General features: G+C 38.8%; 1 protein-coding gene across 6 annotated transcripts in view; it reads left to right on the forward strand.

The window, feature by feature from the left end:
• Positions 1–2,272: 2,272 nt before the first annotated feature.
• Positions 2,273–16,325, forward strand: part of FGGY (FGGY carbohydrate kinase domain containing) — a 133,948-nt gene continuing 119,895 nt past the window's right edge. For all 6 annotated transcript variants that reach the window (XR_011337807.1, XM_069861919.1, XM_069861923.1 and 3 more), the window contains exons 1-4: positions 2,273–2,420; positions 7,390–7,602; positions 9,486–9,597; positions 11,265–11,416. Coding sequence is in view for 5 of the 6 variants with exons in the window: in XM_069861919.1 (XP_069718020.1) it covers positions 7,402–7,602; positions 9,486–9,597; positions 11,265–11,416 (465 nt within the window). In the remaining variant the exon portion in view is untranslated. The remainder of the gene's footprint in view (positions 2,421–7,389; positions 7,603–9,485; positions 9,598–11,264; positions 11,417–16,325) is intronic.

The following is a 16,325-nucleotide window of genomic DNA, read 5'->3' on the forward strand; positions in this document are numbered from 1 at the left end:
CTGTTGAAACACACTCTGAGAGCCAGTGTATTGGGAATTGCCTGAAGACTGAAATCCCTAGCCTTCCATAGCAAGAAGTCTCTCTCCCCTCGGTTGACACCAACATGTTTTTCTATTATGAGAATTTCTGAGCAGTATCTCTACTTGCCCAAAGCAGCTTCGGGATCGTTACTTGCTGCTTGTTACTTGCTTGCTTGCACTGTGTTATGGTTCCCATTCTTGCTGCATCCGTGAACAGACAGAGACCAGACAAATGCCTTTTGACTTCCCTGACCACATTAAGATTGTGAGTTCAGCTCATCACCCGTGGTGTGTAGATAGCTTCAGTGAGCCCTCTGGGCGTGATACAGAATGCCAGGTAATCACGACCCCACAGAGAAGGTAAAATGGGAGCAATTGCTTAATGTCTCCTCTAGCTCAGGAGCTTTGATGCATCAAACAAAACTAGCAGGTGGCACACTCTAAAGAACTAAAGAACTTTTTCTTGCAGTGTTTATACAGATCTTTATAATTCGTTGCCACGGTAGTTTGCAGTTGCAAAAATTTCCCTGGATTCAAAAAGAGCACAGACAGATTTGGAGAGGAAAAATCCTTCAACGCTTGCTAATCCTAAAGGTAAAATTTCTGGCTCAGGAAGTGCCTCTACTATAGATAGCAGGAGGAAGAAGGTGTCCTGGGGAAGTATGGCTGGATGAAAAGGGCAGGCATGTGCTTTTCTTCTGGCTTCTGCTGTTTGTGTCAGGATACTGCACTAACTGGACCTTTCATCTGACCCTGTGCAGCCACGCTCTTCTCTTTAATCAGGGCCCAGAATGCCATTGCTCTTATTCAAACAATGGTACCGTGGGCTGTATCTGCCAGTGTGAGTTCAAGAGAACTAAAAGGCTACCAGCATTTTTCTGTTTTAGCCCAAATCTCTTCTAGAGCAGATTATAAAGAAAAACAGCTCTGTTGTACCTTTAAGAGCTTGATATTTGTTGAGACTGGTCATGCTGACATCTTCCTGCTGTTCATGAGTGAGATATTGTGTAGGCAGAAACAGCTGAAAATAAATGAATTTTGGATCTAATTTCTTAGAATATTTTACTTAGTAATTTTAATTTCTCTGATAATTAGTTACACCAAGATAAACTGGGATATGTCTTGCTTTATATCAGAGCAAGTGGAAGTAGTTTGGCCTGAAAGTCTTTAAAATACAAAAGACAGAATAAAAGGGCAGAAGGCAGCGATGAAGTAATGGCTTTGTCTTGGACACTGAGAAAGGAAAAAAATATAGAGACATTACAGAAGATTTGTACATAGTGAATTATTCATAGAGAGAAAAGGAGATACTAGAAAGTAGTAGAATGTTTTCTGTCATTTGGTGAGATTTATTGAGGCTAAGTTACAATGTTGGGGAGGGTAATTAAGAAAGTTTTGTGGAACAATCTGGATATTATGGGACTAGGAGAAGGGGTCTGATTCTACTACTAAAATGAGGTATTTGCAGCTACTTCTCCTTGTTGTAAGATGTGAGGAAGCTCCTTAGAATTTACCAGAGAATGGATGAAATTATCTAGAATGTTTGGTTTTTAGTGAAAAAGCATACTTTCTCCAGCTTGGAATTACTTATTCCAGTTTTGTTATTGTTAACACAGTCCTCACATTCCAAAGACTGAGAGATCTCTTGCATCTACGTGTTTCTGTTTTGGGAAGGAAAAGGAGAGAGGAGGTGTACTTTTGTTCCTTGTTTTTGTTTTGTTTGCTGTGTGGGGTAGCTGGAAAATAAATTCTTGTTGATAGTTAAAGCACAGTCCCTTGGGCATTTAAGAGTTTTATTCTATATTAGTACTGCCCTTCAACATAGCGTTAGAATTCCCCATCTGCTCCCACTCTCCCACACAGACATGTGCCTTCTTTGTCTCTTCAGATCCCAACAGGAATTAAAGAACCTGGAAGAGGAAAGGGAATACACTGTCTTCAAGAAGACACTGTCTCTCTATTACCACCAGTTTTGTTAGTTTACTGTAGCCCTGGAAAGCCAACTAAGAGCTGAATTTCCAATATCATGTAAAAATTGCTTCTTCAATTTTATTTCTGTTCTATAATAGAAAAGCAGCTTTTATTTAGCATATTTAGATCTTTTTACACTAAGGTTTGAAGCCTAACTTGAGCCTGTTAATCTTTTTCTTGGTAATCCATAGAAAAGCACAGCTGCACTACTAAAAGCATACTGTTTATCCACGATTGCTGGGTCTGGGCAGCCTGCGGTGTTCCAAAGATCAAAGTTTAAAACAAACCTGCCAGTCCTTCATGGTTCTTTTTATTGATGCATACAATACCACCAAATCTGTACTTGCTGCTGATAAATACTTCTGCTGATATTCAGCCTTTGTCCATCTGTGTGTGCAGCCTTCCTGTACTGTAGCCTTACCAGAAAGGTATGTCCTGGAATTCGATCGCCATGAAGTAAGGTAGGACAAACTGACTCGAGTAGTGAGTTGTAATGAAATAGTTAAACAGTTATTTGGTTATTTAGTCATTCCTTTTAAATTAAAGTAAACCGTGTTAAGGATTTTCTTTTTTTTTTAAAGGAATATTTTTGCAAATGACAGTTTCACCGCTCCTTTTTTTCATTGCCTATGTGGGAAAACTAACAGATTTGTTTAAGGATAAACTGGGAAGTCTGTGGTTTCCAGCACACACATTTTGAATAATATTTATACAGACTATTATTTAATGGGCCATATAAATATTTATCATATGCTGTAGCCCTTTGATCATAAATGCTTGTTTGAAAATCCATTCTGTTCCTGCTGTGATTTGCAAAGAAAAAGACCATTGCTGGTTTAGCTCTTGGAGTGAATTTTGGCTTCTTGTCCTGTCTTAACAGTTGTAGTCATGGGCTAACATGGTCAAGCTGGACATGCCTTTTACAATTTTTCTTTTCTCTCTCTCCCTCTTTCTGTTTACAAATGCAAATAATAAGTTGTAATATGAGGCCCTGATACTGTAATGGTTGGGCAAAGCCCATCACCATCCCTGGAGGGACTTAAAAGATGTGTAGATGTGCCACTTTGGGACATGGTTTAGTGGTGGGATTGGCAGTGTTAGGTTAACACTTGGATTCAATGATCTTAAAGGTCTTTTCCAACCTAAATGATTTCTGAGAAAGCTGAATTGAAATTTTGAGGGCATTTTTTTCTTCACTACAAGAAGCCAGGCTTCCTGATTTAGATATTTCAGAGGTATAAAAGGTATCATCACTGTTGGTTTCCATGACTTGGGAAGTCTGTCTTGTTAGGAGTATTGTGTTCGAGGAATTGACCTGTCTGAATAGACCTTTAGGACTTTTTATTTCAACCATTTTTCTGGCTCACTGTTTTTCTTGTGGCTGCAGAAGCTGTGTGCCAAGAATCAAGTAGATACATGTTCACAAACAGTTTTGTTTGCACATGGTGGTGAACGTTGGTTTCTGGATTCCAAAGCAAGAGGTTTGTGCTGGGACGTTTTGCCTGTGAATTCCATCAAAGTGTTTCTTCATTTCTGATTTGGAACGTCCTCTTGTATCAAAAGAATCTTTTGTAAACAAAATTGAATGACAGCATTCCTTTTTAAATTCTTAATGAAGTACTTTGGCTAAATACTATCCACTGGCCTCCCTGCTGAGTTCTTAGGTTCTCAACACAGAGTCCCTAACTGGTGATGCTTGTGACCTAGAGATGACGGTGCTTTTTGTGGATCTGGTTGACAAGTAGGTGGCATATCAAGCAATTGATATTTCAGAAAAACCCTTGGCGTCAAATGATGGTTTTGCAAGCAGATTCGATCCTATTGCAGAGAGACTATACTTTGAACAGCCACAGTAACTTAGTGCTTGCTGTGCTTGAAAAAAAGGATTAATATTTACTTTCAGCCCTTTTTTTTGTATGGTGAAGTATAGCTTTGTAAATCTGGGTGAGCTGTACTTGGAGAAAGACTAGTTTTAATAGGTTTGTGACTCTTGGTTTTAGACTCTGTCACTTAACTCTTTCTTGCTAGTTGTCCACAGATGTATAGAAATAAAATCGTGGATATGTGTAGACGGATATGTACTGCTTGAGCATATAAACAAACTCGGCTTCCTGCACAGTCGCTCACACGTGTGCATCCTGGTTGCTTGGTAAATTAAAAAGGAAAGTAAACTTTACATGGGCCGATTGGGTTTCAGGTTTCAAATATTTGTGGGAAGAATCCAATGCAAAGCCATAATTTTAAGTGCCGAGTCGGAGCTTAATTCTCTAACATCTGTTAAGCTTGTTTTCTAAGTAGCAAAAACACATTATTGAGCAGGGGTGCTGTGCAAGGAAGAGAAGTAAAAGTTTGGGGTAATATTCTGTGTGTGAGAGAAGGAGACAGGGTGTAAAACACTCCTTTTGCTATTTGTATTCTGTGAAAAGTAAGTAAGAAAGATTTGTGTATATTTTTTTAAAAAAAACTGCCTTGCTGCTTGTGGTTTATTCTCTTCTTTTTACGAGTCAGCAGCTAAAGGCAGTGCTGAAATAGGGAAAAACAGGGAAGTTAATGAGAGAGTATCACGAACATTCTTATGCAATTTCTTTATAGTAAAATTTCTTGCAAGTAGTTAGCAGCATCTGCAACCAGCCTTTTAGGTGTTGAGGAGATGGAGTGAAAAAATAAAAAGTGAACATGATCTGTTGAAATGAATGTCTTAAAACTGCTTTTACAGCCAAGGGCTAAGAGGAAGATGCAGAGTGCTGTAAGTATCCCCAGCTGACAGATGCAGTATTAATCGCTGATATCAGGAGAGTTGTCCTTTCCGTGACAGAGGCATTAGCTTTTGTTAGTCTGACCAGGTCATAGAGCCAGGGCCAAGAAAATAAAGTGAGCTTTCTTGCCAATATTCCTAGGTGTTAGACTCATGGCACACCATTATTTTTAGCTGATTGCTCATCACTTGAACAGATGACCTTGCTTAACAAGATTAGTGTGTATTGCACCTAATCTACTGCACAGAATCAGTTTACTGAGAGTAGCTACTATTTCCATCAGTACTGCAATATACTCTATAGCATTGATTTTTTTCTCTTTTCTGATATTGTTAGAAGCTAATGATCTGTACAGCTTCCTCTAGTGACCCTGCCATCATGCATGCAGAACATGGTGTGATAACTGCTTTGGTCTGTAGCAGGCTGCTTAGGAGCTTAACTGATGGACAGAACTCCTTCATGCTAATGTCATCCAAATGAAGAACCAAAAAAATGGTCCCCGACCCCCAGCAGTGGTAGTCTAAGTGTGAAATGACAGATTGAGGCAGTACAAAATGATCGTGTGGGGCAGGGTGTGATAACACATCTCCACGGACTAACCACATTTCCATGACCCATTTAAAGGGTAGGAAGAGTAGATTTCTCTAGACAAAGTGTTGGCTTATCATCTGGGATGATGCTTGGAGTTTTCTGTAATAGGTGACTGACTCTTTTCCCCTCCTTTTTATCTTCTTTATTTCACTTGCCGCCTCTAACCTTCAGTGATAACCAATTTGTAACAGCCGTCCGCAGCAGGGGTTGTGAGCCAGCTGTACACATGAACAGCCACTTGAGCCAACACTATGTTCGAGCTGCCACCCAAGGATGGATCTCGACCTGTACTCAAGATGTTTCATGGGGAAAAAAGGCTTGCCTTTCTCTCTTGTAGAAATAAAACAAGTAAAAATATTGCTTCTAAAATCGACTACAATTTACATGGCTGTGTGATCAGCTGTTGTTGTCTGAAGATGGAAAGAGGACTTTTGCCATTTTCTGTTCCACTGCTTTTTCTGTCTGGCTTTTTGGTATACTATGCCACTTTTATGTTTGGGGTTTTTTTGTTTTTTTTAAAAAAAGGATTAATTTGGAATGTGAATAATCCTATTATTCTACTAAGCAGTACTTTCCAAATCTTTCTCCCTTTGCCCACGTCCCTCCCACTAAACAGCCCCTCTTCCATATACTGAAGTTATCTGGGTCACTTCTTTGGGAGAGATGAGCTGTTTATAAGTAGAGCGATTTTTCTGTAAATACTCTGTATTCATTAAGTTATAATCAATCCATTCATTTTCTGGAAATCAGAAGCTATGTGTCAGCCAAGTTTTATGTGTTTCTGAGGCTTACTAGGACAATTCACACAAGCACTAAACTTGGTACTTGTTTCAAATATTTTCTATCAGCTCTTTCTTAGCATTGTCCCAGCTTGATTAAAATGTAAATGTTAACTATTAATTTCTCACGGTTTGTCCTTAATTAAGTACAGTGCATTTGTCACTGTATTAAATGTCAAATAGTTAAACGTAATATAGTGAAGTAAGCAACTCATTGTGAGTAATTAAATAAATTAACTTAACCTCACTTTGTTCTTGGAGGTTGTCAGAGAGTAGGCAGAGACTTCCTGGGATGCTTTCATAACTCAACACATTTTCAGCAAATTATTTTCCAAATCTTTAAAATTGTGTGGATTGATGGTGGATGGCTCTTAAAAAATTTCATCAGTTAGTTTTTCAGTTGTTGGCTTGCTTTTTTTTTTTTCCTTTTCTTTGCAGGGCTAAATATTGGGTAATAATTTACTAGATTGTCCCTTAGTCATTTCAATTATCAGCATCACACCACTTTTTTTTTTTTTGAGGGGAAATTGTTCTCAGGCTGGGCAGAAGTTCAGCCTGACTCTGTCTCATTCAGCAATGAAGTGCCACTCATTATCTGATTGGTTCTATGAAAGGCAGCAGCTCTTGGCTCTGTGTTCCTCTTCGGGTCAGGGGTCAGTGAAGCCAGGCACACCACCCCTGTCACTGCTTCTGGAGCATAAGTTGTTTGCATTGAGGCAATTGCTGTGTCTGTGGTGGTTCTTGCCGTCTTGTCTAGAGATGAATCCAGCCTACCAGGTATCAGCAGCTTCCCCATCTGCCAGAGTTCAGGAAGACCCAGGAGTCTCTGGATTGACATTTCCCTCCTGTGTAAATCACCAGCTCCAATTAGCAACTGCTGAGTTTGGAACCATACCATTTCCTTCCTATCTCCTTCCCCCTTTTTCCCTTTACATAGGCATGATACTGTATGACCACAGCTTGATTCCTTGATTGTGTGAGTGCGTGATCTTCATCATAGCATGTATATTCTCATGTGTGAATTTATAATTTGTTTTTCAGGAGCTTCTGTGCCATACAACTTTTTATGTACAAACATCTGAAGGAAAAAAGTTCAAGTAGTGCAAGACTTGAAAACTCTAATTAATTAAAAAATGCCAAGTGAAGACTTGCTGCAAAAAAGAGTTATCATGCAAAGTACCTGCACAGCATCTCTCCCATCTTTTTCAGCAGTTTCCATCATCAGTAAATTTTTCTGGTTTTAACCCCCTTTTTCTGTTTCCTCCCAACAGGTTTTATTAAAAATGCAATATGAGAAGCAGGCTCCAGTAAAATACTACATTGGAATTGATGTTGGGTCAGCAAGCGTTCGTGCGGCTTTGGTAGATGAGTTTGGGACAGTTGTGGCACATGCAGATCAGCCAATCCAAATTTGGGAGCCCCAGCCAGACCACTACGAGCAATCCTCTGCAGACATATGGGCTGCTTGTTGCTCAGTCACAAAGGTATGCACAGAAAAACAAAATGAGGGTAATCTGTGTTACAAGTCACTCTTCAAGTTTTCAAAGTGTAAGGTCTTCCAGCCACTGACTTTTAGTCAGTTCTGTGCATGCTTCATTACTCTATAACTTGTAACCAGGCTTGCGTATTAAAACACCTTTAGGTTATGGCTGGTGTAGCCTCACAATGTCTGTTACATAGATGAGAAGCTGAAGGCCAGAGAAAAAGAAGCTTGTGCTCCTACTGAAAATAGAATGAAAGGCCTTCCTTTGTGCTGTTAGCTTGGAGGGATGACTTACTCAGTGCCTTCGGGATTCACATCTGTGGGTTTTGTTTCATTGGTGTATGTTCTAGCTGCAAGATAGTTCTTTGAGAAGTCAAGATTGCTCATAACCTGGTAATGCATATGTTTAAAGATGTGCATTGTGCTGCACTGGAGACACTAAGGAGCATTTATTGTACAGAAGTTGTAATCTGGTTTGAGGATGGTGCCTAACATAATGTCTGTCACCTGTGATCCTCATTAAGACACCTGTCCAGTATTATAAGATTAAAATAGATTATATGGATTTTTGGATTTTATCGAGCATGAACTCAGATTGGAATAAAACTTACTATAAGGGAAAATCTGTATTCTCTGATCCAAGGTTCTGCCGGTACATGCTGGTGGTAAAAGTAAATTAGTGACCTTGATTGAAAGTGTGCATGTACACTACCTCATCCTTCTTAATAAAGCCCCAGTCTGCTCTATGTTCTAAGGTTGGCTTTTTAAATATTCATGATATGCTTGGTAATTTGCAGATGGACAGTTCACCCATTCTCTTGTTATTGATCAGCCTTTTCAAACATTAATGAGCTTGGCTCTGCAAAAAATGCCCTGAGATGAAGGAGATGAGGTGAGGGGGAAGGAAGGAAAAAGGGAGTGACAGGAGTGGTGTGGAAGCACAGCTTGATGTTAAAGCAGAATCTTTTATTCTCCTTACTTGATTTTTCTCTTTGTGAATTGCTTTGTTCTTGCTCTGGACCTCTTTAAATACAGTCTGTTATATACAAGCAGTCAAATATGGTCTCTGAAACTATAGTGTTACAGAGCCAGTAAGAGACTGGCGCTGTAGCAAGCCTAGTGAAAGTCTTTTGTTATAGTACTAATTAAAATAATGATATCTTTATTGATGCTGAGAAGTGGCAATTTATTACTGTGTTACATTTTAGGTGTCTTGCAACCTCACTTGGTACTTAATCCATATGGGTGTTGTGGATTTTTTTTCCAGTCCTGCTGGAAGCCGTGAGGTTCAGATCTTTTGGGATGGTGGGTGAGCATACTATCCAAACTCTTGGTAGCAGATCTTTTGAACAGGTGTATGTTGCAGAGTTATTATCAGTGCTACAGTTCTGATGAACTTTATTTTTGGAACTCTTCACTATTAGAAGACAAGAAGCTATTGTACAGTATTACCAAAGCAATTCCAGAAGATCATTGCTTCCACAGGTGGGAACTGAGTGAAGTAACTTATGGAAACACTTGGCACTGATTGTGTGTCCATGTCTTTTATGCAGCCCAACCCCAAGCTTTTAGAAAAGAGTGAAAATTAACATTGCTAGTTTTCTGCTACCTTTATTTTCTGATATTTTTGTGCTCCTGCTTTCATCCAGTAAGGCTAGTAAGACTGAAAAACTCTTGAAGAACTTTTCATGGAACTTTGAATTCTGTTTTGAAAGAATTTTTGGTCATTTGGTGTATTTTTTATTAGAGTTGTTTAAGAATACTGAATCTCAAAAATTTCAGGCTATTTCTGTCTTGTAACTCATTTTCTGTGCTGATTAGTTCACATGCTACCTGCATATATATGGATATATTTGTATTCATGTGTGTTTTGTATATTTGCAGAAAGTTGTCTGTGGAGTAGATGCCAGCCAGATTCGAGGGGTTGGTTTTGATGCTACGTGTTCCCTTGTTGTAATGGATAAACAGTTCCAACCTTTGGCAGTCAACTGTGAAGGTAGGATGCCACCCAAAAATTGGTATCTTGTCACTGACGTGAGTGAACATACAGTTTCACCCAAATGTCAAATTATGGGGTTGACTCTTGAAGGCACAGAGGATAGAAAATCTTTTCTACGAGCATATTTTTCCTGATTTTTACTATTTTAGTTCTACTGCAAAATTAAATTACTTACTGTTTGGCTAAATGTTTGGCATCCTAAGATCAGATTCATTCATCTTGGCTCAGAGAGACTGCTGCTTAGAGAAATCTGTGCTCGTTTTACTTTTGTGCGTGTTTTCTCCTCATTCAGACATAGCATGTATAAATGCCCATCAACACTGGCTAGAGGAATGCTAAAAATGTAATGTTGATATAATCTAACTGGTTATTCTGTCCTGGAGCTGCAGGCCAGAGGTTTGCCTTGTGTTTTTTATTACACTGGTGTTTCGCCTTTGCCTAGGACAGTGCTAAACTTCAGAAATAGTCTATGACATTTTTCTAAAAATTCTATTTATTTAATTAGTTTTTGAGTAGATGATTCAGAAGACTCAGGAAGGCTGTGATGCACTGTTTTTCAGTAAGTCCCATTTAAGATTAGGTATGTACTAAATGAGGAGTTACAGAGCCATAATCACAATTCTGTTGATGTTTCCTATTTATCCTCAGATGCGTTTGTTATCTCATATCCTACTCATAGAACCAGCTTTGCCCCCAAAATGTCCTTCCCTAAATTTAGATGAGATAATTTATTTTTCAGTTTGAGAGTCCCTTACAATCTGTTTAATGCCTAATAATGTCTGGGAATATTTTGGTCTATTGAGTCAAATTCAGTTCTCATTTTTTGTTCTCTGGTATTCCCAAGAACTCTGAATTTATGTAGTGGTTTTGTTTAATAAAAAGACAAGAATACACTGAATTCTGTCACATTGGTATGGGCATGCAATAGTCTGGTTTCAGGCAGTCTCACTGTTCTAAGTTGCATTTCAGTCCATGTTAGAAATACTGGTGTGCCTCATACTTCTGCCTTATCTTGGAGCATATTTTCAAGATGAAGTATGCATGAGTGGCTGCGTTGTGAAGTTGAGCGTGGAGGGTTTTTAGAAAGAGAGGAATCTGAAGTGTCACCTGGATTACTGTTCCACCTGTCTAGCAGGTCCTCTGTAGGTTAGTTTTGATGAAATAAAAGCATTTCAGCAAATTATCCCCCTGAAGGAACTGCGGTAGTTCTCCTTATGCCTACGTAAGAGGAAAGAGAATCCCTGTAGCTATCTGCCCAGCTGACTGGCTGACTTAGTTTCAATTTATAAGGAAATTGCTCAGATTTTGTTACATTTTTAGTTCTTACTCACCAAAATGCTTCTTTGTATTTTTAACTAAATATGTATCAAGAAGTTTGGACTCTTTGAATGAAATATGGTCCTACAATAACATGACATATCGAAGTTCTTCAGTACTCACAAGCCTGATTGGCTTTGGTCAGCATTCTTGGTGCTCAGCATGTCTTAAAGTTGGCTCAGAGGGCTAGAATTTTACCTTCAGATACCTACAGCGAATTTTTTAAGCAAATACAATTTGAGTTTCCTCTGTAGAAGTGAAAGCGTGAAGCCAGTTAAAGTCTAGTAACTTACAGTACTGAAGCGGAGTTAAACCAGAATTAAAATAATCTGTTTTTTCCTCCCAAGGACAAAACAACAGGAATGTTATTATGTGGATGGACCATCGTGCAGTCAGTCAAGTTGAGCGCATCAATGCAACGCAACATAAGGTTTTGAGCTATGTAGGTGGAGCGATGTCTGTGGAAATGCAGCCGCCTAAATTGCTGTGGATAAAGGAAGTGAGTACATCTAAGACTGGAGCATTTTTACTGATGATTATTGTCCTTTATAAATTTCTGGGAATGACGTTTCTAAACCGAAAGTCCTCAGCCTTAATGTTGAACCCAAAGATATGCATAGTAAGGCCAGCCTTAAGTTGTGAGGAAAATGTTTAAAGATTGTTTTCTATCCTCTCAGTTACTTAGGTCAGTTACTTAGGAATAGCTTTGATTTTATTGAAATATAGTATTTACCATTTGAAACATTTGGTACACATTTCTTATGTACTTTTAAGCTTAGCTGTACATACAAATTTAATTGCAGGCAATGAATGAGTCCTAGAAGCATCCTAAGTTTTAGGTATGGAAGCATACTTCCTGCTCTAAGTACTGAAGCTAGGAATGCTTACAAGGGTGTAAGTGCTACTTCTGGGATGGATTTATAGCAGTTTGAAAACAGCACCCTCGCAACACTGTGCGTCCTGGTCAGAGGTGCTGCCTTCGGGACATTGCACCGAACAGTGAGGGGATATGTGATGCCTTTGGCTGTTGGCAGAGAAACTGTTCAGTTAAGGCTTCAGGTTAGTTCTTTCACATTTATAGGAAGCAGAGGGAAGGTACTCTGTTTGTAATGTGGAACTCTGCCTCTGTCTCTTGTGTTTAAATTTTGTGTGTTGTAGGGTGACATGTGGCTTTTTAATGACTGTCAGATAAAAAGAAATGCTTGCCACTTGAATTTTTTATAACCTCTTCCAGTCTGGCTCTTACATTTGGTCTCAATGATGTTTGCTGTCATTTTAACAAAGCCCAAATGTAAATTACTTGCTGCCAGTTTCAAGCAGCCAGTCTCTTGTCCTTTTGAAACATGAAATATCATATAGTAACAAGGTGCAAACTGGGAAAAGTCAAAGGAATTGACTGGTAGAAGCAGGCACTGACAGATTAATGATGACAGACGATCATTAATGTTGTTTGTAGATTCTATACTGAAATATGAATATCCATTTATTAGTTCTCTCCTTCTTGAGCTATGTCAAGTCACGTCAGTCATTTTATAAATAATGAAAAGCTAATAAAAAGCTGTAAAAACCTTAAGTGAATCAACTGTGTTTAAAACATTATTATATTGCAAGGTCTGGAATATCAGTACCTGACTGATCAGGAAAGGCCAGATTGTGGGGTCTCCAAATAAGGTCACACAGAGATGTAGGTCTGTGCTATGGTCTCTAAGCTCTCTGACATAATTGCTGTGGTACAAAGGGAAGAGCAAGTACTGTAGGCTGGTCCCTCCATGAGCAAATGGGTAGGAAATAGAATTCACCTTACCCAGCATGCCAGCCAGTAGCAGAGATTGCCTGACAGGACATTACAGAACAGGGCTTGCTCATATGTCCCCTTTCGGCTCCTGACGTACCAGCTAAAGAGACTATTATCCTTGAGAGGGGTTTTGGTTTTTTTTTCTTCAGTATCTGCTTGCTGAGCTGCTCACATGACAGTTCCTGCATCCTGAGTGGACTAGCAAAGTCATCCTTTTAAACTGCTTAAGCTTATCCTGCATGACTCAGGCAGCTTAAGCAACATCTGCAGCAGCATCTCAGCTCATAAGAGGAGCAATAATGTTCATTATGGAGTCAGTTGTAATCAGATGAGATGTTGGCAGGTCGTGTTAAACTTTTTAGCTTCAGAGAGGCATGTGATTGAGTTTTTGCTTACTGCTTCTGTATTTTCTGTAAAGCAGGAGGGGGAAAGGAGTTATATGAAGACTGATAGTTTCTTTTCAGTGCCAATCACTGTATGGCAATCGCACGCCTATGCATTACATGACTTTTAGGGCTAGCAGCAAAGGTTTGTGTTAACCTCTGAGAGCTGAAATTCAGCCTCATGTAATGCAAGTGTTCTAACTTTTTGCCAAGGAAGGCAAAACTTTGTGTGTCAGGTTCTCCAAACAAGAGCTAAACCACCACTTTGCACACACATTGCTATTCAGTGGTAGAAAGAAACGCGTTTTTATTTTATCCTGGGGAAGTTTGCATAGTGTCTACCCCCACTGTGTGCCTGGCTGTGATCATGGCCATCGGTCTTTCCAGCTTTCCTGGCTACTAAATGTCACCAAAGATGCTACCAGCAAGATTCCCTTGAAGTATCATAGATTCGAGTAGTTTATTTGTCATACTTAAATCTTCACCTCTGCTTATGTTTCGTATATCACATGTGAAATAACATTTCCTACCAAGCCACTTCTTGCTCCAGTGAGCAGTGCAGTCTGAGGAGCTGCTTTAAAATCAGATCCCTCGCAAAACACCCCAAAGGCTTATTGCTATCCTTTATGGCTCTTTGCCAGAATATTCTGCAACCTCTGCAAACATGTACAGTTGGTTCAGTTTTTTTTCAGGAAACAGTCCCAGTATTTCTAGGACTATTTCCAGCCATCTGATTGCAAGTGGTGCAGGCTGCTGCTTGGTGCAGGAGCCATTTTGCATTGGACCAGAAATCAGTTTGACTCCGTATTTGTCTGATTAGGAGTGAGTGTTTTGCACTCTAATATATGAAGATTCACTGTTAAATTTTGCATTGGAATTCTCTAGAACTTTTTTTTGAACTCTGTGTGAATTTCATGTTCCTGCTGTTTCCCCCTGTGTACATCTTTGCCTAGGGTTGGCACTGTGCACGTTCCGTATCAGCTTGCATTGATCTAGGTTTTGCAAAGGGGATGCAGTGGTGAAAACAGCTGGTCTATATCTGAAGTTATGATAAAATAACCTGGTACTAATAATTAAGAACAATTTATGGACCCATGGAAGTAACCAACCGAATTAACTTTTGTATCATTGGAGAAATGATTGATACTTTTCTTTTAATCAAACCTTATGCATTTGTAACAGTAAATGGTGTGTAATTGGAAGAACCTTAAAATAAGTCCTGATGAAATATGTTCCTTTTAGTGGATCCTCAGTTCTTTGGAACTCTCAACATTGTTTTCTTGAACTTCAAAGTTTATTTAAGCTGGCATAAATTTAAATGTTTCTTTTTGAGTTTATTGCCTAACTGATGAATATTGAAGCTACTCCCTTGATTTTCCATGTTCCATATTCCATATTCATGGAGTCGGTCATCTGAAACTACATCTTGCTAATACAAGATAAATTGAACAATTGTGACTGTAAATTAAATTAGTTTGTTAAAAGTCATCTAGGAGAGTAGTGATGTAAGAGACTACTTAGATGCACTTTTTGCAGTAAGTTATTTAAGGTATTGATGCTAACTGACCCTTTGGACTGTTATTATACCTGTAAGTCGATTGTGCATACGTTGTTGTCAAAGCCTCCCTCTACCATGATGGTTACCTGGCTGTGGAAGGCCACATTAGGAGATCCTGTCTTTTCACTGTTTGCCGTGGGCTTTCCTAGCCATAATACCTGAAAACTTGACTTCTGTGAGGAAGGGTCTGACGTAGGTCAGTTCTGCAGTATTCCTAAGTTTTAAGTGATTAGGCTGTGCCTCAAAGAATATAATTTCTATCCCATGAAGAATATTCATCTAAGCAATAAAAAGTATTACTAAAGAATATGACTTCACACATTTACTCTAAATTGATAGGAAGTAATGAAGAGGAAGCAGAAGGGGGAGAAGGCTAAGGTGACCTAACTGTGTTTTTCCATTCCCATCACCATCTTGTTATTAGAATTGAAGTCAGAGATGACCTCACTGACTGTAAGGAATGAGCTGACTTCATTATGTGAGAAGTAGATGCTGGTCCTTGTCTTTCCCGGCTTTTGTGTTACACTTGTGTTTATTTGCAGAGGGATGTTGTGTTTTTTCTTCCAAGTCACATGTTAGTCTCATCTGCTTAGTTTTTACTTTTTTTTTTCATATAATGCTTTCTCTTGAAGTTTTTATTTCCTTACATTCCCTCTGTAAACAGAACAGAGATTTAACTAGAGATTAGAGGCTACAGGGCGTATTCTGTTCTTCCAACTCTTCATCTCTATTCTATTTTGGTTTTGAATCAAGAAGCTAAACTATGAAGGCCATAAAAAGTCTTTTGAGATCTTTTTTAAATTGTATTGGCTTACTTTTAGTTTAGTTTGATTGTTGCCAAATCATTTTACCCTCTAACGCCTAGTGGTTAGTCTAAATGAAATTAATTGGGTGGTCTTGATGTTTGTGATTGCAGATAGGTGTTCATATGACAAAGCCATCATTGCAAGTGGAGCTTGCGTGTCAGGGACAGCTGTTTGCAGTAAATGATCAAGTGAATGCAGCTACTGTATTGCTTATGGGGCAGTCTTGTTAAAGTGTGAACATCTGTGGTCCACTTATGAGAAGCATTGTATTTCTCTGCCTGTGTGGGCCGTGTGTGGTTTTAAAAGAGAGTCCAGTGTTAAATATGTAATATAAACCAAAAATAATGTATGATTTTTTTAAAAAAACCTAATTTCTGTGGATATAGTCGCATTTCACTTTTGAAAGTGGTCAGCTGAGTTAACAACATCAACTCTAGATGACGTTGTACTACAGAATCATTGTCCTTTCATAAATATTTAGAAACTAGCTGAAAGATAATTCTGACAAGTCTTGAAGTCTATGAGATAAGTTTGAATGTAAACTTCTTTGAAAAGGAAAGTAGTCCCTGGTTACCGGATCTTTCAAAATAATCACTTGATCCCGCTTTTTTGCTGTTATTTCTTTGGATTTTTTCATTATTTTGAATTATCTTGCAAAACGTTATTGCAATAGTTCTTCTGTAGTTGCAGGTACGTTTTTTTACAGCTTTGCTAGGCAGGTTGTGCTGCTTTGTTGTCTTTGGCTAAAGAAATTGCATGTTCACTGGATGAATGAGTGTGTAGATAGTTCTAGGAGGCAGATGTGTGCATATGAACTGAAAAGGTAGCTACATACTCCTTCACTTGGAAATTATTTTGCGGCAAAT

The sequence above is a fragment of the Phaenicophaeus curvirostris genome, chromosome 8 (genome assembly GCF_032191515.1).
Source record: "Phaenicophaeus curvirostris isolate KB17595 chromosome 8, BPBGC_Pcur_1.0, whole genome shotgun sequence".
Classification (NCBI taxonomy): Eukaryota; Metazoa; Chordata; class Aves; order Cuculiformes; family Cuculidae; genus Phaenicophaeus; species Phaenicophaeus curvirostris.